The 24678-nt window shown below is 38.6% G+C and overlaps 1 protein-coding gene across 1 annotated transcript; it reads right to left on the reverse strand.

Moving 5' to 3' along the window:
• Nucleotides 1–5116: 5116 nt before the first annotated feature.
• Cdc6 (Cell division cycle 6) lies at nt 5117–24153 on the reverse strand. Its single transcript, XM_045746351.2, has 10 exons — nt 24037–24153; nt 20794–21331; nt 19180–19809; nt 18219–18418; nt 15698–15858; nt 12571–12817; nt 10113–10281; nt 9630–9847; nt 9283–9423; nt 5117–5758 (listed from the first exon to the last, which is right to left on the reverse strand). Exons 2-10 carry the CDS (start codon nt 21329–21331, stop codon nt 5648–5650), a joined length of 2415 nt encoding a protein of 804 aa, XP_045602307.2. The 5' UTR covers nt 24037–24153; the 3' UTR covers nt 5117–5647.
• Between the last annotated feature and the right edge of the window lie 525 nt (nt 24154–24678).

A 24678-nucleotide genomic window follows, 5' to 3' on the forward strand; every position in this document is an offset into this window, starting at 1 on the left:
CTATAAGAGGTACTGTAGCCAACGTAATTATTTTTAAGTATAGTATCCCCCACCTTGTCTATTGTAGAGAACTGTATTGACTCCTGCACCCGAGCTATGTCAATAGGCCGTTCTCCCTCTTCGCCCTTACATCATTACACACACAGATCACACTAACCGGACTATTGCAGTGTACTATCCTACCTGGATTACGGTAAACTATTCCAGTATAGAGACGTCGTCTACTAACAAATATTAACGCACTCTTGAAAGGTTGAGGCGAGACAGGAACTCTTGCTAGAAGTAAACCAGAAGAAGCTGTGGGCGAGTCCTGACCTTGCATACCCACCTCACCCAGACAATTAATTTACTGAGCGAGACAACGTTAATGCCAACCACTTCTTCCGAGAGCTTCAACGCGACTCGCTGGAATCGACAATTTCACGCTCCTCAAACCTCAATGCGGAACACACAATACGGAATATTTTTTGTCTCGAAAAGGGGGAATAAACTCGGTTATACACAAAAAGCATTTTATACATCTCATATTATTTTGCGTTACCACAAAATTGTACTAGTTAATCTCAAGTGTATACCCTGCTGTGTATAGACATGCTGTGTGTGTTTAACATGGCTTCTTAAAAAATCAAATCACTACGAAACCCCTATAATCATGTGCTCTAATTTTGTTTAACTATTATTTTAATTTAAATAAAAAGCCCTCTTGACAAGTCTTCGGCTTTCTTCCATCTCTTGGAGTTCAGCCAGAATGCCAGAGGAAAAGTAATAGTCGGGTCACTTTGGCACCACGCCATTTGATACTCCCATCATTGATGCCAACTCACCCATGTTGGACAAGTACCCCACAGCAATTACTGTGCAAAATTGGGTGAGGCTAGCTTCAAACATCTGGCCTCCAGCCTTGGACAGACTGGCAAATTGATTGATTGATGAAAATTAAGTCACCCAAGAGGTGGCACGGGCATGAATAGCCCGCAATGGCAGTAATTGTTGTTTTAGAATCAGCTACTTGGAACAAAATGTTCCAAGTACCACGGGCTATGGTGAACCCACTGTGGATTTACCTGGCACAGGAGCAGGGCCGGTAATGGCAGACAAACGTCCTCTTTTATAGATACTGTATACTAGATACCTGGTACCTGGCTGCACCTGGGTCCATCTTCCCCCCTCTATCATCTTTCTCCCATATTCCTCTTCCTGAGCCCCTGGCCCCCCTCCCCCCTTCTCCTCCAACATCCCCTCTACCCATCTCACCTTTCTCCCATACCTGCCATGATTCAGCCTGAGAAGTTGGGCGAGACTAGACCCGAACATCTGGTTCCAACCTCGGACAGACAGATAAACAGATGGGGCATTTTATTTCATATACATACTCAATGGGGTACCTGGCTGCATCCACACCACCACCTGCCTCTGCTCTCACTCAGTCTCCCACCTCTGTTTCCCTCTACCATTCTCCATTTCTTGTGACCCTGTCTCTCTCTCTCTCGCCCCACTCCTTTCAACATGGAAGAGACACAGACAGACCCGGTGTCACTCCAGGTTTTGGGTCGACGCCATGTGTAAACTCTATAAGCAACAATGGGTCATGATCTCATCCAGCCGCTTATGACTGCCCTTAGGCAATAAATCTAGGGCATTGCCCAGCTACCATCCTCCAATTTCACGGGGCAACCCGTTCTCGCAAATTCGCATAGTCAATATTGACTTATTAACTACGTGCATAGGTGATATACTAAAGATAATAGATACCCTTAAAAAAGCTTCATAGAAAACACCGACCTTACCTATCCTTCTTAGTATGTTAAGATAAGCATCTTATTGCTTCGTAATTACAATTGTTACTTAACCTATTATAGGTATAGGTTAAGTAATAATTGTAATTACGAAGCAATAAGATGCTTATCTTAACATACTAAGAAGGTTAGATAAGGTCGGTGTTTTCTATGAAGCTTTTTAAGGGTATCTATTATGTTTAGTATATCACCTATGCACGTAGTTAATGAGTCAATATTGGCTATACGAATTTGCGAGAACGGGTTGCACGGGGGGGTTGGCATTATGGGGCCCGACTCCCCACCTCTCTTAATTGAACTAATTAGAACTAATAGAACTAACCACAATCAGCCTATTACAGTACCTGACCCTAGACGATTCACCCTGCAACCAAGTTGGGCAAGGCTAAGCATCCAGCCTCCAACCTTAGATACATACTGACATTGTTATCTATACTAGGGAGTACCCTATCTCTATCCATGTCTCTCTCTCTCTCTCTATTCCTTTAACCCCTCGTCCCCATCTCCTTGGTTCCCCCTCAAGAACCACTGAAGAAAACTGAATGGGTCTCAGATTGCTTTTTTCTTCCTCCTTTTACTTTTTTCTTTTCATTAACAACTCCAGAGAAGAGCCTGCGGGATATTTCGCACTTGACTCCTTGAAAATGGCACAGGGGCCTTTATAATTATTAATAGTTATTAAAGCTTTTAAATTAAGCCTACCCCAAACATATTTAAAGATGTGGGGGGAATAATCTGGTTTGTGACTAGGGGGCAACTTACTGTTAGCAGGAAATTTGTCAATTTTCCAGAGAACTGTGAATAATGGTGCATATTACTACAAGTTGTATATATTTTTTTTAAACAAAGGAGACTGGTAAGCTGTAGTGGGCTTAGCCGCAACTCGCCTCACTCTCTATTATATATTCGACTGCTCCAGCCAAATTATATTCACTTGAACTATGCCATTGAAAATATCGACAATCAACGAAATGCATGTTTTAGCATAATGCCATAAGAAAACTGTAAAATGAACTTTGAGAGAGATCTTGTCAATATCCTTCTCAACTAAAGAAAACCGTAATAAATATTTAGAAGATGCAAGATTGGATATTATATGATTCTATCTTGTTAAATACCACACTAAGACTCATCTAGCACATTATTTTCTATGTAATAAATAAGTTTCTATTGTGTAGTTTACTGAAGACAGTATTTAGTGAAAATGGTTACAAGGACGAAGAGAAAGTAGTGAAGGGTACGGAAGCTGGACAAATAGAAAGGTAGTAAAGGACTGGTTAAGTAATAAAGGGTACGGAAGGTGGTAAAGGATAGGGAAGGTGGTGAATGGTAGAGGAAAGTGAAAGTTTTTAGAAAGTGAATATGTCTATGGGGGATTTTGCTTCTCTGTAAATTTGCAGAAAACAGTAAAGTTAAAGGATTGAAAAGTTGTGAGAAAAAAATATGGTGCAAGGATAATGTCTTGGAACATTAATGGGTTGAAAAATAGAGCAATGAATGTACATCATTTTAATATTTTAGTTAATTAAGAGAATCTGTTTGGTATGATGGATAGAATTCTTGAGAAGATCTGACAATTTGCCTCAAGAGTGTAATACTAAGATTCTTATAATATATTTTGTAATATGTATTACCCGATGACTATTCAATTAAGGTACTGTATATGCATTTGTAATGTATATTATTATCTGTCTACTGTATGAAATTGTGAACCCCTTGAGGAATTTGTAGTAGATGAGGGTAGAAATAGCTTAAGCAACTATATCCTTTTAGGACGTTTCATCATCTCGATAAACGTACTTGAATGAAAAAGATGTATAAAGATCTAGATTTGCATGTATACATCTAAAAATGTTATTTATGACTGTTAATCGTCTAGCAGTTTAATGAAAATACAGTACAGATAATAAATCAGCTATTGTTTCTTGTGAGGCATCTAAGCACTTTTTGACTTATTTAAGCCATGAAATGCTAAGGTGCCAAAGACATCTCTATATGACTGAAGAGAGATCTTTGCTTGGCTGCAATATATTATTTGCCGAGATGAGACTACATAAAACTTTCTATCATCAGGCAGCTCTGCTTCAGCTGTTGGAGCATCCTTAAGAGAAAACTCTGACATCGGTACCTTAAAACATGTTCATTTGTTGCAACAAGTTCATTGGTTTTTAATTGTTCAACTTGTTGCAAAGCAGTAGTCCTGGTATGGCTTTGGGTACAAATATTGCAAGTCAGCAGGTCAACATTGCAGGTAGGAAGTCCAACCTTCTTTCCAATTGATCTAACAAGTAGATCATTAAGCAACCTATCAATATTTTTGGTCTCAAATTTTTTATTGTACCTCACTATGTGCTGCATAAAAATCAGAAATAAAAGATCTTTTCATAGGAAAACATGTCAAAAATAATTTCAGCTGTGTGGCTGACATTTTTATGCTTAAAAATGAGTCTCCAATTCTGACTATTGTTCAATTATTTGATCCACAGATCACGTACCATCACCGAGATTTGAATAATTTTGTTTATTCAACTGGTTAAACGGAATAAGAAAACCGTTTCTACAATGAGAAATTCCAAATTTCTAGGTAGACATTCAGAATGTGTGTGAAAAACTGCCAATTGGTTTGAGTGGCACACACATGTAATTAGAGTGATGGAACTTCCTCTTTTAGTCTTGCATAAACTCCATTATTCATTCCAGTCATTACTTGCATTATTTGTTCCAATTCCAAAAAGGTTCCTAAAGTTAAATTTTGTATTTTATAATCTAATTCCTTCTACAATACTCTTAGCATCACAATTTTCAAGAACCGGTCCAAGATATGCTGACACAACTTTATAATGATTACTGTACTATTACTTACATCATTAACAAACTCCTGCTCAACATGGCCATACAACACACTTTATATTAGTGCAATCCAATTTCAAATATGATACAATTTTAGTCATCAGTATTGTTCTTGCACAGATCAACTAGATGGTCGAAAGTCCTTAAAGCAGAATGACAACATACGTGCATGCCAATCACTCCGAGCCGTTTTAGGTTCAAAACTGGGAACAAAAAGTTCCAAGTAACACGGACTATGGTGAGCCCATAGTGGACTTACCTGGCACAGGAGCGGGGCTGTAACTTGACATCCCTTGATACGCCCACTGCTTAATGTTTACTTTGATTCCAGGAAAGGGGGGGCCAAGACAATCCTTAGAGCACCTGATAAACTCCTTTACCACAAAAAGGCAGCATCCATGAAGGGAGTGGAATAGACATGAATCACAAGAAAAAAAAAGTGAAGGCTCTCATTAGATTAAAAGGTTGGAGAAAATATCTACTTTATTGAAATATTTAATAAAATATTAAAACAAATCAAAGGTTTGTACAAATACAATTATTCTGAATAAAATAACTAAAATTATTTAAATGAGCAGTCTGAATAGACCATGCAATTATTTTCAGAAATATTAATATTTCCCGGGTCATCTTTGGTTTGATAAAATACAATAAAACTAAGCACAATAAATACAAGAGCACATGCATAGTATACCTCTCAATACTTGGAAATTAAATATTACAGAAAAAATTATTACTGGCATCACAATAAAATTTATCTGTTTCAAATGAAAGTGATTAAAATAAGTGCAGTATATACATATATTAGACACTAATCTGGCCTTAATAATCAGTGCCCGCTCTCGAATCTCTTCCATTTCTCCACAATGACGCCAATATGGCACGGTTAATTGCATATAAAAATTAAGAGCAGCATTATGCCATAAAATCTTGCCTTGCTTTTTAAAAATAAATACTGTAATACAAAACTAATGTTTTTTGTCTATCTAAATGTTAAGAAGCTAAACTTTACACAACTTCCCTAAACTTTCCTTGTCTTCCAGGACACTGGCCAGGAGGCTCCGGTCACCGAGTGTGCGCTCTGCTTCTTCTGCGTTCAGTCTTAGAGCAACCTGCAAATGAAGATACAATTAAGGACAAGATACTTGCAGTGCATTAATGAAAGTGTGTGGGGGATATTAGTTTATCCTGACTGCAATTGTGTGCAATGTCACTAATTTGCATATGACAGATGGCTCATTAAAAGCTATTATTAAGAGATGCGGAACATATAACCGATCAATAACTATCCACTTGGAAGAAAAACTTCACATAACGCTTGTCAAGACAACCAATCAAACTCTGCTTCCTAATTACTGCCGATTTGCAAACTTTGGGCACAGGAGCTCAATAGGATGCTGCTAGGCTAACCCTTTGGCTGTGCCACTGATTATACCATGCAACACCGAGGTGCACATACAGGGAAAAAAAAATATTTTCAATTTTTTTTCCCCTTTAATATTGTTAAAATGCACTGCCTGATCACAGGAAAAAAAAAAAGGTACAGTATATGGCTTACTCTGGCCATAGTGAAGCCTGAAGTCTTGTGATGATGTCACGATCCATGTGCATTCATCGACCAATCGCCCCAGGGTGGTTGCTCAAAGCCAGCTGTCAGGCAGGAGTTGCCACAAATATTTTTTTACACATTTCAATGCCTGACTTTTTTGGAAGACTAAAATGCTTACATAAATTTCAAATACACAGGTGTGTGTTTTTATCCTGTTATTATGTCTGTGAGAAGATACTGTATTACCATTACTTAATCAACACATTGTTGGCATAAATACTGTATACATAATATCATAATTTTAATGTGGGTGGGCGGGAAAGTTTTTATTTACTCATCATGCACCAGGCTAGCAAACTAGACAAAACCCTGGCCTCACCACCAGAGAACCAGGCACAATACAAATTTCAGAGAGTAACAACAACAGAGATGTCAACAGACGAAGTGGGAGAAAAGAAAAAATGCTCAAGGAATTAAGTTGGAACAAAGCAGTTGGCTCAGATGGAGTTTTACCTTGGGTTCTGAAAATGCATGTCAAAGCTGAGCATTTCACTTCCAACTGATTTTTCAAGCTCCATCTTTCAAAGGGGAGGGTTTTATATCCTTTGAATAACCATCATCTGCCTTTGAATACATTCCCACGAATTTATGTCCATTCTATTGTATGGTAAACAAAAAAAAGCATTATTGAAATAGCCCTTAAACTGCGCACCCCTTCATATGACGTTTTGGTGTACCGCGCATGAGTTAAACGGCCAGTGACTACACAGGGTTCACATCAGCTTCCTCAGGGCTCTTGTAAACAGATGCCATTTTTTTTTTTAAATCGTCGGCAACATTCCCAGGTGTGAACGCCTCAGTACTGAGTCAGCCACCATGGTTGGCACATGCAGCATGAGCTCACAGCACTGCTGTTCAGCTTGTGACCACAGCATTGCCAAAAAATTTAAAAAATACATGTAACTGGTATTATTTAACAATGATATTATTACAGAAGACCCCCCCCCCTCCCCGATTGATAAAAATTACCAGGGATTCTGATAATAGCAGGATTGTTGTGATAATCTGTGCTGTGCAGAGGGAGGAGTAATGTTGAGGGTGGGAGGGCTGTAGCATCGTCTGCCGAATCTGTGTGGCCACCTGTTGCCGTCTGCGCTTACTATACCAGCTTAGTGGTTCGCTATGGTGAACACAAATGTAGATACTTATATAATGTGTATATATAGTGTAATAACAGCAAAAGGAGTGTTGGGAGAAGCCATTTTGGTGAGGGAGGTGGCATCATCTGCATGACTCAGGCTGTGTAAGGGTGGCCACTATACCTTGGATACACACAACAAGGAATTAGCAGGTGATAAGGTTTCAGAGGCCATCATTTGTGAAAAAGCAAGGCTATTGCATGAAGATCTTATATAGAATACCCCTGGAATGAGTGATGCAGATACAAAAGAGTAAGGCAAGCAGGGGATGGTTTGAGAAATTCCAAAAAAGAAGTGGAATTCATAGTGTTGTGAGGCATGGGGAGGCTGCCAGCTTAGACAAACCAGTGGCTGAAAGATTTGTTGGCAAATTTAAAGATTTTGTAGAGTGAGGGATACCTCCCACAACAAGTGCAGGTGGTTGTGAGGAGACTGGACTATTTTGGAAAAGATTGCTGAAGAGGACACACATTACCAAGGAGGAAAAGTCATAGGCTAACTTGTGCTGTGTGGTAATGCAAGTGGCAATTTGAAAATTAAACCCTTGATTGTGTATCATTCCTAAAATCCAAGGGTTTTAACAAAATATAATGTGCAGAAAAGCAAAATGTGTGTGATGTGAGGGGCCTAATTGTAAGGCATAGGTTACAAGGCAATTTTTTACAGAGTGGATGAATGAAGTGATTTGCCCTTCCATCAAAAATATCTGCAGAACAGTTTGCCACTCAAGGCCCTGCTACTCAACAATGCCCTTTCTCATCCTCCAGGCTTAGAGGATTCTTTGTTGGAGGAATTTAGTTTGTTACAGTCAAGTTCCTCCCTCCCAACACCACTCCTCTACTTCAGCCTATGGACCAGAAAATCATTTCCAATTTTAAGAAACTTTATGAAAGGGCACTTTTCCGGAGATGTGTCGAAGTGATTGATGCCACAAACCTCACCCTCAAAAAGTTCTGGAAAAACCATTTTAACATTAGTAGCGCTTTAAAACTCATAGACGAAGCCTGGGAAGAAGTGATTAAGAACCATGATCTCTGGCTGGAGAAAATTGTGGTCTGTGTTGCAGAACGAGACTTTGTGAGGTTTGAGCCTGAACCCGAAGTGCCTCTTGTTGAGGAAATTTTTTTTCTGGGCTGGCAATTAGAGTTGGATGGTGCTGATGTGGAGAAACACAGCGAAAAACTGACCATCGAAGAACTCCTAGCCCTTCAGAAGGAGCAGCAACAAGAGGCAGCTGAGGAAATTTCTTCAGGGACAGAGGAGGTAGTACAGAATGTCCCTTCCTCAATGCATAAGTGGTGTGCAGAATTGAAAGAAATGCAGTTTTGTTGAAACGACTCGCCCAAATCAAGCTGTGGTAGGCCGTTGCCTTGACATTTTCAATGACACTGCTATGCCTCACTACAAATTTTAAAACTTAGGGAAAAACAAGTCTATGGAAAGGTTCTTAGTGAGAAAAACAAGCAGCAAGCCATAACCAGGTCCTAGTGGTATGCAGGCAAAATGTAGGAGAGTACCCCAGAGAAGTTATCATTGCCTGATGTTATAATGGAAGGGGACTCCCCCTTCCAAACAATAACACTTCTCCTCCTCACCGTTTTCCAAGTGCCAACAAGTTACCAATAAAGGTGAGCTATAACTTGTGCACTATATTACAAAGTGTGTGTGTAATATGTATGAAAAGCATTTTTTTTTAACATTTTTGGAAGTGTGCAATGGGTTAATTAAATTTACATTATTTCTTATGGGAAAATTCATTTTGAGTTACGACCTATCTCTGGGAACGGATTAAATTCGTAAACCAAGGTATCACAGTATGAATAGTTTTGCAGAACAAAAATTAGAAACATGTATACAGAAAATTGTTATCTTAACCACAATGACCTACCTTAGAGCTGCGAATTTCCTTGGCACGCTTGACCTGAAGCATTCCCCGGGACTCTAGCAACACACACACTGACAGAAACTCTGTCTGATCCATATTAGGCATTTGACGTTTCTTACACACCCGCGTATAAACCTCATGGAACTGGGGGGAGAAAAAAAAATGATAAACTAGGAATACTAATCCTATTTTCCAATATTTTGGTCTTGTTATCAAAACAGAAATGCTATAAATGTTAAAAATCTAAATCCCCAAATTTACAGAATGCCAATGTGGATGAATTGGTATGTACTAAATTATATGACAACTGCAATATTTTAAGCCACACATGACAACAAACACCACCTTACCTTCCCCAGTGTAACACCTTTTGTCTTGCCATGTTTGAGGATAAGGAGAAGGCTGCATATTAACACCTTCTGCTGAAGAGGAAAACTATCAGGAGCATCCGTTACAGCAGTGATTACACGCGACCCATAAACCTCATTGAAGATTGACATAACCTGAGGTATTTCAACCATTTTCAGTGGTGCATTCTCCTGTTTACGTGGGGATTTCCGAGGACTCCCTACAAAAGAAGTGCAAGTCATGTAATAAAACTTATTTTTCTTTAGATCTATCATAAAACAGGAAGACAGATCAATACACAGATTTTTCTTGGCAACAAAAGTATGGGGTTATTTCACAGTAACAGCTCATTTCACCATGTTTATTTGTAAAGTATTAGGAATTTCAGGCTATAGAGCTTGTAATGTACTGGAAAGATGATGCTAGACACTAAAAAATAGAAGAAAAAAAAATCAAGTACAACTGTTAGTGGAGTCTTGCCTTACCATTAGAGGGCTTCAATACACTTTGCCTGCGTGCTTGAATTTCACAGAGTTCCACTGCTCGTCTGCATACGTCTAGGGCTTTTCGCACATCACCTGCTACCGAAGCTACTTTCATAGCCAGAAACTGAATAGCACTTGGTCGAATCACTTGCATGTTCCCTAGGCCAGCCTGTAAATTTAAATTCTTAATAATATGCAGTACATAAGTAGAATTAGAACCACAGCATTTTGTATAAACAAGTTACACACAATTCAGTGGTTGAGGATATTACAGTCTAAACTTAAGACTTAAACTTGCTGCAGTGAAGTTCAAACGTCTGGCAAGTAAAACGATGTTTACACTCGTTATTAATTTCCTAGACTTTTCCTATTAATATCTAGACATTGTCCCGTACACAAATTAATGTCCAATTCTTACAATTGCCATGTTCTTTTACAGCACTTTATAAAATGGTAAAAACTGAAGACAAAATTTCAGTCCCGTGGAATAAGGGTTAGTTTGTTTGCCAAGACAAAGTCCTCTGAAATACAAAATTTCAGAGGCGACACAAGGTCACAGTGTCATTTGACATTTTATTCTAGCATACTATAAAAGACCTGCTAACCAACCCCTCTAACACTCCCACCGACAAGAGAAACGGCTGGACCGGAGTACAAACGCCTCGTCAATTGGAGTGAAAAGTGTGTGGTCAGGTCAGCAGGGGTGTCACTGTCAATACAATCCAATATTGTTTAACAATATTAGATCCTGATAAACCATCTTAGTTAGGTTAGGTTAATCCATAACACAAGCTCACGCAAGAACAATTTATCGGCTCACCCACAAGGGGAACTTCACTTAAATCATTTCTAAATGTGCTTGTCCTATGATGCATTGACAGCTGAGAATGCAATACCACACAGTACTCCAGGAGTTATACTGCAGTACATACATATTATACAAGGTAATTTAGCATAAACTGCTTGATAATGCTGAACAAATTTAAACCCTTAGTTATCATGATTATCAAATAATTTACAAGATTTAGGAAAATCAGGTTTTATGATAGACTAGAAGAAAAAAGTTCATTATAATTATTTTCACCAATAAACTACAGTAATGGGGAACAATAATGGAAACCGGTAAAAACCGATTCCCAGTTCATTTAAGCAAATATTCAACATTATATGATTACTGTATATATATAAAAGGATAATGCCAAAACAAGATTTATTAGATAGAAATGCAGGCATTATGATAAAATTACAATTTTGATGGATAATTGTAATGGATAAAAATGTGGTTAAAGAAGTATAGTACAAGGGACCTGCATCTGAACGAGGTATTCAGTAACATTCGTGCAGTTGACATGAACTTGCTGGTTAGCGAGAGCACCACCTCGTCACTGACTTTGTCTGCCTTTCTTGTGCATGAAGAAACGTCATGCACTCATTTTCATTGCTAAATATAACGGTTGCAGTGCAACCGAGTGAATGAAGCGTTCCAAGTGTTGACGGGCTTTGTAAAGTCAAATGCTAATCCATAAGAATAGTATCCGTGTCTGTGGCACCAGTACCAGAGCCTAAAGCACCATTAACTACCGAGGAGTTAAGCCAAGGAAAATACTATTTCTAGTTACTGTATCATTACAAATGGTATGTTTTCAAAGTGGGCATTACAAAAAAATTCTATTGGTAAAGTGGTGCAAATATCGCAATACCAGGTTGTGTGTGTTCACTAGGCAAAATATAAAATATTGAACAATAACTATAATCACCCATATACTTTTCTCCTTTTTCTTACTTTAAACCAAGACAATAAAAAAATTTGCACTGCCAATTGGGGTTAGTGCACACTGTAAATAGTATATGGCATAGTTATGATAAATGCCAAATTTTAAACTATCCTACTATTAGCAAGAAAAACTTACAAAACAAAAATCTAGTAAAAACTTTCTGGGCCCTCAATTTCAACAAATTATCTAGTGCAGGTTATCTTGAGATGATTTCGAGGCTTTAGTGTCCCCGCGGCCCGGTCCTCGACCAGGCCTCCACCCCCAGGAAGCAGCCCGTGACAGCTGACTAACACCCAGGTACCTATTTTACTGCTAGGTAACAGGGGCATAGGGTGAAAGAAACTCTGCCCATTGTTTCTCGCCGGCGCCTGGGAGCGAACCCAGGACCACAGGATCACAAGTCCAGCATGCTGTCTGCTCGGCCGACCGGCTCCCCTGCAGCATCTGATACTAAAGAATGTGAAAAACCCTGGTGTAGTTATGATTATTCTTTGTTATAAATGCAACGTAGGGCAAAGGCCCCCCTGACAGAACTAAATGGTTCTTAAAACAATGACAAGGTGGAGTGCATGGTGGAAGTTCTCCTTAAAAACTACCTCTGATGAATACTTGAGGGATTACAGAGACTGTCTAGAGATAAGGAAACAAAGCTGGAGTATATTTTATAACAAACACAAACTTGCCTCTTCAATCCTTTGATTGATAATTTTGATGATCTCAGCCTTGGTGTATGGTGGAAAGTGAAGCAACTTAGGTTTGAAGGTGGGTCTTGACTGAAGTCTGGGCAAAATTCGGTCTGTCAGGTCGAGGGAATTGGCTATGCCCACTAGCACTAGTGTGGAGCCGGCAAGTGCTGGCCACTCAAATATTGTGTACAAGACCTCTTGATTCTTGCTATCCAACTGGTCCACTTCATCAAGCATAATCAATCTATAAGGTAACAGAAATTATACAAAGATATTAGGTTGTCACATTACACTAATGGGAGCTCCATATCAAAGGGGGTGCCAATAGCAAATGTTTTTCCAAAAGGATCTATCACTACTAACCTTTTACTCTTTCAAACTCTACCATCAAGCCTGGCCCTGGGCCAGGTTTGGCAAGCACAATACCTTTCAGAACCTCATCAGAGGTACAATCCAAGTACATCCACACGTGTCAATAACTACCTCCCAACCAAAAACTTTAAAACCTCACACAATGTTTTTATGACTTATCCAGACATACAATCAAAAAATTCATAACAAGCAGCATGCAACTTTCTCCCATTTCCTAGAAAATGTATACAACCATTATAACTTACTTTGTGCCCATGCACACACTTTTCCTGTGATACTATGAAAACTAATTCCCCCAATAGTTTCCACTGTTTCCCTACTACCCTTTCAAGCACAAAGACCACAGTTGCCCAAGTCAAAAATGGTATCTTTATTCTTTTTGCTTTGCAACATACTTATAACATTATGCCCGGCCCTATATCACCCCATGTCCCAACATACCCACGGTCATTCTGTCAGCAACACCAGCCTTTCCCTTCATTTTAAACTGATCTCTAATCAATTCTGTCAAACTGTCAATCATTTCTTTTGTTACCATTAAGAATCATTCCTCCTATATGTTATGCATACTTGTCAACAAAACCCCTCTACCCACTCCTACAGCATTCACTATTTACTTCTCCCTGTTCTACTTCAAAGACTATCTCTAACATTCCATATATCAATTTCTTAGTTCTAATAAAGTCCTGATTACTGTCTCACACTCATCCTTACAATATGAATGTTTTCAAAATATTGTATCTTTCATGTCAATACATTACACAGCTTCCTGTAGCACTCTCTCTTCTCAAACCTTTTCTCCGAGCCACTTACTACGTCTCTTCACAAACTTGCAATCAAACATCATTACCGCTTTTGTCGTCTCGTCCGTAACATATACTGCACTCATCTGGCATTCAATTTCACATTAATTTTACATTACACTGTCAAATATTTTACACATTAAAGTTCATTGCCAGGAAGGAGGTTTGTTACACACAAAATGACAATTTTCAATGGGTTAAATTTCAGTGAGTTAGATCGATCAGTTGTGTGTTAAAAGGCATACACACACATACATGTTATGGTTGAAAAGGAGTTTGTTTGCCAAGACAAAGTCCTCTGAAATACAAAATTTCAGAGGCGACACAAGGTCACAGTGTCATTTGACATTTTATTCTAGCATACTATAAAAGACCTGCTAACCAACCCCTCTAACACTCCCACCGACAAGAGAAACGGCTGGACCGAAGTACAAACGTCTCGTCAATTGGAGTGAAAAGTGTGTGGTCAGGTCAGCAGGGGTGTCACTGTCAATACAATCCAATATTGTTTAACAATATTAGATCCTGATAAACCATCTTAGTTAGGTTAGGTTAATCCATAACACAAGCACACGCAAGAACAATTTATCGGCTCACCCACAAGAGGAACTTCACTTAAATCATTTCTAAATGTGCTTGTCCTATGATGCATTGACAGCTGAGAATGCAATAACACCACATAGTACTACAGGATTCATACCACAATCCACTCGAGTGTGTGGCGATTCAGAGCAAACTGCTTTTACACAACTTACAATTTTGTTTACCATTAATCTCTTTACCACTCTTGAGCAGCAATATTTACAAATTTGCACATGATACCAAAATAGAGCAAGAAATATATTCACAACTCAAAATTACCAAGACAGTCTTGGTAAGCTTTTGAAATAAAACAGATGCAGTTTAATGCTGAAAAATGTAAGGCTTCGAGACCATATAATATAATGGTTATAAGATTTACCAGATATCAGCTTGATAGTTCAAATTGGAAAGGCTGAATGCTAAAAGAATCTGGGAATCATGATTAGAGGGGATCTAAAGCCACCCAAAAATATACTGGGATTGATTTCCAAAGGCATGATCAATAAAACTAATGTTACTATTTAGCTACATAATGCTTTTGTTAGGTCTCAGATTATATAGAGTTGCTTTCGTTGCCATTCTATGGAGTGGACAAATTCACTTTAACGAATTCAGACAAGGACAACAAAGCTGCTGCCTCACACGTATGGGATCCGTGGTTCGAGTCTCCCAGAGCCCAGGTGAATGGGAGAACAAAGTTAATTCCAGGAATTAGAAACCTTTCATAAAAAGCTATTAAAAATAAAACAGGCTTAAATTTACATTTTCTAGAAAAGCAAGGAGTTAAGGGTAACATGATCGAAGTACATATACAAATAGACAAAAAAAGGGTATAACAAAGGAGAAAATAATATAATTTTGAATACATCAACAAAAAATAGAACATGAAACAGTGGAAATATATTGGACAAGTCTAGATTCAGAAAAGACCTGGGAAAGATTTTGAAATAGCATGTTTGATTTCTGTAACAAATTACTGGGAAACATAATAGACACGGGATTACTGGATTACTTTAAACGGTTAAGACATACACACAGGCCTTCTGCGGTTTCCTTAATTCACATGTTCAGTGACTGCGATTGTAAAAGCCAAGATACAATCCAAGATCTTAAATATGATTACTATTATTAAAAGTAATAAAACATCAAGCGTGCATTTGTATATAAATAAAGGAGTAGTGAGGCCACATGCCACTAATTTTGTATATAAATAAAGGTGTGACTGTAGAAATGTGCGATTCACCTACACATACCAGTATCAGTGATCAGGTCCAACGGCAATAATTTCTAATGTCTTTGGGTATTTATGAAAACTTTGTTCCTTAACAGATGAACTTTTAATAAAAAAAAAACTTATCACAACTTACATTGGGCATTTTGACGATGTTATTGCCTTCTCAATGGTCCGCATATTCTCTCTCTCTGTTCCACACAGCTTGAGACCAAGCCCTGAAACTATGGTTTTGTATATGGCACCTGATGTCTTCAGGGTCATGCAGTTCAGGAATATTTTTTTTATCTTGGTTACCTGCAGTTAAAAAAATATTACATTATTTTACTTGCATTAGAAAACAAAAATTTAAATAAAACTATTGTAAGGTGTACTGCATTAATGAGGCTATTGCAGGTATCAAATTACATGGCTAATCTCGATATACTTATTTAACAATCTCTATAAAAATTGTGCAGTAAAGTCCTAATGAAAATGCACAAAAGGCAAAAATACATTGAATAGCTGGATTCAAATTGTGGGAAAGAAATCAGTGCAACAAATAAATTTACAAACGACCTCACTGCTTCTATTGTCTACCGTCTTAACTCCTCCCAGTGTGCCTCGGCTTTTGTTATTTTTCCCAAGCCTTTCCTGTTTCCGTTGTAGGCCTCGCTACTGTTGAACCATGGATTAGTCCTCCTCTGCTTTTTCTTAACTAAATGAAGATTAGATTCATTTGTCATCATTTCCTCTAGCTTGTCCTCTCACAGGAATTCTTGAAGAAGTGTTTTCACCCTTCTGTTGTCTTCTCTTATCATTCCTTCTTGTGTGCACCTGCTACTACTGCTGTCCTTCATTCAGTTGACTATGCAGCTGCACTAATAGTAATCACTGGTGTAAATCTGTTTCGGGAATATATCCCTCTTGTAATTCTCGGGATTCTTGTATTAGGAGGAATGAGGATTCAAACCTGCATACTGGGTACTCCCTAGCACATGCCTTAAATCACTGGACCAAGTTATGCTATAAAAGCAATGTAACCTGTGATTCAACTAAATCCTCTAGGGGTTCCCGAGGTATCCAGTGGACATCGAATCAGGATGTAACATATTACCCGCATACACTCACTCTGGTGTGGTAAAGAAGTTTTACATCAACATTATTAAAGGACTGAGTTATAAGACTACAATGGAAGTACTCACTGAAAAACATGGATGACTGAAGAATTAGATTTCTGGTACAGTACTGTGCTTTAAAATCAAGCAAAAGTGGAGGCTGGTACGAGAGAAAGAAGGATGGAAACCTAATACTGAAGTAGTAGTAATTGAAGTAAAGAAGACCCCCTGGAAAAATTGAGTTTGAGAAGAAAACAGGAAGGACCATACAAATTTTTGCTGTGAATACTGAGACAGCATATACATCATTGCTCTCCGATTAGGGACAATGTGACATTAGTGAATGGGGAAAATGCCGAAATCTAGAAAACTATAAACGTGCTAATATTCCATGCTAATATTTATGAAAGGAGATCAAGTATGAAGCTTTAACCTAGTAGGCATCCTTAAGTCTCGGGAGACTATGGAGTTGCGCCCTAGTTGTCAATCCTGGTGCAGCGTCTGGTGTGACTGATGAGGTCAATCCGAGAGTGGCAGTCCATCCCACACTGAGCACAAATGTGAAGCTTTAACCTAGACTATGACTAAAACCTTGCAAAATACTAGAGAAAATAACCAGAAAGAGGATAATAGAACATCGAGAGAACTAACTTTTTATCAGACACAACATAGTTTTAGAACAGAAAAGCATGCTTTATGAATCCAATCAAGGTCTGCAACAAGATTGCAAAGATTCAGGAGACGATAAATACCCTAGAAGCATTCCTCTAAGATTGCTTGACATGGTCCTCACTTAAGAACAAAGGTTAGAAAAGCAGGCATGAGGTAACTGAAGATAATGGACTTTATTAGAGTACTGTTATGGCTACACAGCTGCCATTTCTCAGACAGGTGTTGCAAACGAGAAACAGGGAGCCATCCACTAACAAGTAGTTTATCCAGGCAAACGATTGTTACCATGTGTCGCCATCCCATCTTGTTGCCCAGGTATCTCCGAAAGGGAGATCAAAAAGATAAAGAGTACCAGTGAATCACTTCAGCCTTCACTTCAACTGCATATTATTCTTTATGTTACAATTTATATGACTTTCATTGCTGTTTAATGTTTATTGCATGATGCTATGTTAACCACCGTACTGTGCAAATCCCGATATGAGCACAGGGTGTGCACTGCCCAACGTAAGTTTGTTGGCAAATATTAAGATTCAGAACTCGCGCAGGTACATGGGGTTCACCACCTGTTTCTCAGGACCTGAGTTAACAGATGCAACCTTGAAAAAAAAATCTTCTGCATTTCCCTTTCCCCCCTGGCTGTGAGGGCCTCAGTACTGCCAGAGCAACCAAAGCTGGCACACGCAGAAGCTCCCAGCACCACAATGCATGACAGGACCACAGAACCACTTAATAATGGTGGTGCTATGGCCCTCTCTATCAACCTATATATCTCGTTATGCAATAACTGAATGGGTATAGTCTTATTCAAATTAAAACATTAGATGGGATGCAGTACTAGTAAATGCCCACATACTAAGTAAACTGACAAGCAATAAATGGCCATACCTCTAAACTGTTGATAATGGAGTTCAAAGAAGCCGTTTTCCCAGTGCCTGGAGCTCCAGAGACGTAAAGTGACCCAGGCAAAGCATTCTTCAAGTGGTGGCTAAGAAAATCCTCCATTTCACCAATTTGCTTTTCACGGCAAACCAGTACTGTAGGAGTGCCAGTGTTTAAACACTGTCGTACTGCACGGTAAGCAGTCGCTGGAAAAATAAAGCAAACTTAATTTCAGTACAATGCAGCTATACTGTAATATTCAAGGGTTGGACTACAGTTCTTTACCCTGAATAAGACAAATTTGGGCGAGTAAAAAAATAATTATAACTGATTATATATCTTTTTGGTTAATATGCCAGTATCAGAACTGATCTAAATAGAGATCATTACATCTGGGATGGTCTATAAATCACATTTTTATGAATATATTATAATGAGAATAAAGTAAGAACAGAGTTTAAACCTAGAGAAGAACTGAAGAGGGGTCTAGCCTTTAACAAGCAACCATCAAGTGGGTTTATAAGCATATATGGTATATACTACAAGCACAAAGAAATAGTTAAAATTACAACTAATAATTTATAGCCAGTAGATGTACATCCACAAACCACAAGCTGGACAGCAGAATGAGTCTCGCTTCATGCAGGTCGGTGTTTAATTCCTTCCCTCCCCATCCTATCCCAAATCCTTATCCTGCTCCCTTCCAAGTGCTATGCAGTTGTAATGCTTGAGATTTTCCCATGATAGTTACCTTACCTTCCCACAAGCCAATTTTATTTCTGGATCTACCATATACAACACTGCAAGGCAAGGACCAGCTTCTGTCTCCAAGGATGCACACCACCAATTGAGTAAATTAAGCAAGAGTATATGCCGAACCTTTTATTTAATTGTATAGAAAATATAAACACTATTTATTTAGCAGTGTAATTTATAAATAAAATTATTTTTAAATGCGTTTACTTACCATCGGGTTTAAAAAGCCCAACAGCTATGTCTTTCATATTTCTGCTTGGACTAGTTAGAGAGAGTTTTGACACAAGTGATGATGGGCTGTTAACTTTTGTGGGAGACAATGCCAATTTTCTTGGGCTTCGGCGTGGGCTGAATATATTTTCTTGGTTGAACTTCCGTGGTGATCTCCTTGGACTATCATCTAAGCGCTTCAGAGGTGACCTCAATGAACAATTTACATCAAGACGTTTAAGAGGTGATTTCACAGGACTGTTCATATTAAGACACTTTACCGTAGGCCTTGATGGACTCTTAAAGATCACTCTGCTTATATTACTTGGAGAGTCACATTTGGCAATATTGGATGTGGATGCAGAAAGTGAGGATTTCTGAGGAGTCTGCAATTTTGTTATTCTATTGTCTGCAGTAGTTGAAGACCTATCCAGAGAGGAAAACCTGACTGGACTTGATAGTTCTCTCTTTGTATCCTTAGTAGAGAAATGAGAATTACTATTTTCCTCGGTTAAAATGTCTGGCATCAGCTTACGACAAGCTTTAGATGGCGTGATATTTGTACTATCCAGAGGCAGTTGATGTAGAACAACAATCATTCTTTTAGGCGAGTTCAATTCATTTTCCCACTCTGCAAATATATTTTTCACATTAGTTTCCCAATCTGCAAATATATTTTTCACTTGATTTCATTATATAAACAAGAAAACAACAAAATATGAATCACAGTACCAACAACTAATTAAAATATTTGCAACTTATTGTACGTATATTGACATATATGGACAATTAGATAGTAGAATTTGGTACTATTCACTTTAGTCCACAAAAAATAAAGCTACACTTAAATATTCCTAGGCCTAGTATAACACATATGTGCTTTATTAGGCCTAGGGTAGTGTGTATTAGGCATAGGAGGCCTGGTCGACGACCGGGCCGTGGGGACGCTAAGCCCCGGAAGCACCTCAAGGTAGGATGGTTAGTTTTAATTGCAATATAAAACCTTTCCCCATTTGTCCAAAATCAATATTTCCAGATTCCACTTTCTAATTGTCCTTTACATCAATATATGTATGAGGGTCTACATTATTATAAGTACTATCTAAACAAAGGATGGGCTGCAACTATGCAACACATTAGAAATTTCTGAGTAAATTGAACCTAGTGTTCTTAAAAGACAGAAGAGTTAAGAGACATGACTAACACATACAAAATTCTCAGGGGAATTGATAAGACATTATTTAACATGAGTAGCACATGCACAAAGAGACATGTGGAAACTTTTTTAGTGTCAGTGGTTAATGAATGGAATGCATGAAGAACAGAGATCAACCCAAAATGGTAAAACTGACCAGAATGAATATAGACAAACTACTGTATCTTGATTAAAAAGAGAAAGAGATGGAAATCAGGAAGGAGGTAGTTTGCCCACTATCAACAAACCACGTACTAGTACCCATCATAGAAACAGTCTGTTCTAGGAGGATCCCAATGTACATATTGTATGTATAATACATTTTCTAACGAAACATCTCACAAATTGTCCATTTCACAAATTACATACAAAACAATCCTTAAAGATTTAATTAAAAATTACCACCACTTCCTGCCTTACCTGACAATGGTAAACTTGTTCGTTTGCTAGGCGTCACCAATCCCTTCTCGACCTCAACTTGCTCATTATGTCCTATAGGTACAGCTGCCCTGTTGGATACCCCCTTCTGGCTACAAGACGTATCACCTTGGTTAGGCGAGCACTCTCGTCTAGGACCGTGTGGTCTCTCTGGACTTTTACATATAATAGCGGCTTCAGATACTGTCCCGAATAAAGATCTCTTTGGACTATTGCAATTATCAGTAGAAACACACAAGGTACTCTTCTTTCTTGATGATCTTCGTGGACTTCCAAACTCATTGGTGTGAGCGGAAGATATTTCTGCATTTTGTGTAGATTTTCTATGGCTGCTAGATACATCTTCAAGTCTGGAAAATTTATCGGTCTTGTTAGGTGACTTTGTTGAATTCTTAACCAATCTGCTTTTGGCACGAGAACTTCTGACATTCAGACATGTTTCTGTTGAAATTATTTTATCAGATTTTAAGGACCTCGTCTTCCGAATGGGAAATTCAATTACTTCTTGTTTACCAGGCATCTGAAATTAAAATGTTGCATAAAAAATTAGTTACAAACACAAAGTCATACACCTAAACTGAAAAAAGGTATAGTTGGAAAAAAAAGCATAGAATGTAATAAAACAGCAGTTTCAGGGAGAGCCCTGGAGGCTCCCTGAAGCTATTATCAATGATTAAGTGACATACTACCTACAGTCATCAGTTGCAGTTCTTTTTGCCTAGCAGGGGACAACGAGCTAGAACTTGGCCTCCCCACACAGAGGCGCAGGGAGTGATGGCCTATGATCACTTTACATTTAAAGAATATTATCTTTGCCATCACCAGCAAAGGCACCTAGGCAAATAAATAAAACACTGCCTGGTCTCAAAATGCGACCAAATCCCCCAAATGCCAAAAGAACTCCCCCAAGAAGAAAGGAAACGACCAAAATTTAGTGACACTAGGCCCCTGCCAGTTAGCTCCCCCTCCCCCCCTTGTTGGGGGAGGGGGGAGCCTCAGTTCTTTACTGATGTGCTTACCTAGCAGTCACACTACTCTGGCTTCTCTGTCCTGTTCTCGTAATTTTCTCTCCCTTCATCGTTTTCTTTCTGTTTCCGACTGGGTTGTTCTGTCCTTTCTTCGCTTTTCTTAGGCGTCTTTTTGCCTTGTACTGTTGCAAACTAAAACTAAACTAAAAATCAAACTAAAGAGATATATAGGTACACTGGAGTTTAGCTAGATTTCCAAGAACTCCATATCCACTTTCTCCACTATAAAACAAGACTTAATTTTATCACACAAGTTCAGAATGCTTGGGATGTACAACAGTGCATAAATATAACCCCAAACACATTTAGTGTGGGAAGCTGGACAGCCTGGGTTGACCAGTCCAGTAACCATGACGCTTGGTTGGGGATCGGGCTGCGGGGACGTTGAGCCCCAAAATCATCGCAAGGCAAAGTAACCCTGCAGAGAATGTAATGGACCAGAGCATTAACATGGACTACCCATGCTGATTCTTTTTCAACCACACAAAACAAAAATTTGCTGGTACAGCTTTGTGCCTTTGAAACTTTGGCTGTATAAAAGTTGACCTGTATAATTACAACCCTTCATATTGTACTGTAATTCAATGCACAGCAAAACATGGGCTGTTGGTTTTTCCACGTTAAGTACAGTTCCATGTAATGTTAAAACAGTTATCTGCTTAAGAGTATGCTAGCATGCTAGTAAAGATCAACTGAATTCCCACATTAAGATTACAAATGCTGGCTCATCCTCCCCGAGGTGTGCTGTATTTAATGTTTAACATCTTCAGCTCTCAACGCTGCATGGAAAGAGATGCGTTTGGCATGCAGGGTCAAATACCAAGTTAAAAGTTGGTAGTTTCTTAATACCACATACCAAAAGAAATATTTATAATTACATAACTTATAATGTGTGGTTTTTCACAAGATGTTATGTATCCAAGAAGATAGTTGGCCAAACTTAGCCTGCATGAATGTGACCTTGACAGTTATACATCACAGCTGCCCGTTATTTTACGCTATTTGCAGGCTGTCATATTGGGTAGCCAGGAAGAAATTAGATAGCATGTTTAGGTGCACAGCAACAAGATGTTGAATAATTATCAATATCGAGTTTTATGATGAGACAATTCGGTCACCTTAAAAACATGGCAAATTCCTCCTTTAATGTATTTAAGACATTCAGGACCACACCAGAATGCATAGCACATTTATGGCAGTCATTTGAGAATACGCATATTAACCCTACATCCCAAAATTGCTGTTGGACTATGTTGGATACAGGCCTATGCAGTGTTAGGCAACTTATATTACTGGCCCATTAGGCACTGCCTTTTATGGATAACTTTCCAGGATAAAATAATCGAGGTGCTCCTTTAAAATTTACGATCCCATTGTATAGTGGAGCCAAGTCACCTCGTACCCAGGATCGTTCACCAATATAATGATATGTAGTTTTTGGCAATGGGAAAAGTTTTCAAAAATATTTGTTAATATTCTTTTCTGCCCAAAATGCTATGCATGTTAGTGGCTTTGAAAGAATGTAAAAAATACCCATCTTATGTAATCTCACCGTCTTGTAAATATAATTATTATTAATGTATACAAGATTTCTTACATTCTTGTAAAGCCAATAGCATGCATAGCGTTTAGTATTTCGAGCAGGTCCTTAATCTTCATTTTCCCCGGAATATAACCCAACAAATCGTTTAACCAGATACCCAGTCACTGCTGAGTGAACAGAGGCTACAGTTAGGGATTGGCACCCAGTCAATCCTCCACAGCCAGAATACGAACCCAGGCCATATCACTCGTGAAGGGCCAGGCGAGCGTTTTACCACTGCGCCACGGACACCTAATTATTATTATTATTATTATTATAAAACGTACTTCGTTAAAACGCTTGTGTACGGTTATCACCCCATGTATCTGTGTCCATATCGTGCAGCATCTTAAGGCCTGCATTCACAATCTTTAACAGAATCATTATCTACATGGATTCTCCAGAGTATTCAACGCGGCATGAGTGGTTTTACACACAGAATGAGCCAAGCACTTCGAAAAACAAAACAAAACTAAATAATTACATACTCGAAACACACGCGTACAGTCAATGTCGTCGGCAGCCATCCCATCCCATCGTTATCCGCCATTCTTTCACCTCAAAGCCAACCAAATCAATCTTATCTGACACACCAGAGATGCACAAACAGCTTACCTTATTAATATGAGTGTTGGTAAATCCCCAGAGCCGGCAGGAGAGCAGGGAAGACGGAAGATTGAGACCCGCCACGAGAGGCTCCTGTGTTGATGCTGCTGCTTGCAGTGTTGGCGGGAAAAGTTGTCTTGACTCAAGTCAGCTGGGGGGATGGCGGGTTCTAATTGGTCCGGCAGCTGGAGAGGCTCCGCCCTGATAGGTTAGTTTGAGCTTGCCGCCTCAAGAATAAATTCTGCTGATTGGCTCAGCTGTGTCCCTTTAATATTATGTGGATATTTAAAGGTTCATTTAAAGGGTAGAAATAACCTAAGCTACTCTATCCCTTTGAGATGTATTTATTTCTTTTCTCAATAAACATACTTGTACTTGAACTAAATTAGTTCATTCCCAAGTAATTTTTTGTTATTATTTTAGCCACTAATCACGCACTGCGCTTTAGGCAATGTCGATAATACCAAAAATAAAACAGTATATTGAAATTTAAATTTAAATAAGTTTGAAACAAAATTAACAAAGGGTACCTAGCTAAATTGATTTATTCCTGCACGCAAGAAATGTTATTCATAACGTACAAATAAATACATAAAAGTAGTTAGTTTAGTTCATTTATTATGCACCCCATACCCATCTTGTGGGCGGTAG

Source organism: Procambarus clarkii, chromosome 21, assembly GCF_040958095.1.
Source record: "Procambarus clarkii isolate CNS0578487 chromosome 21, FALCON_Pclarkii_2.0, whole genome shotgun sequence".
Lineage (NCBI taxonomy): Eukaryota > Metazoa > Arthropoda > Malacostraca > Decapoda > Cambaridae > Procambarus > Procambarus clarkii.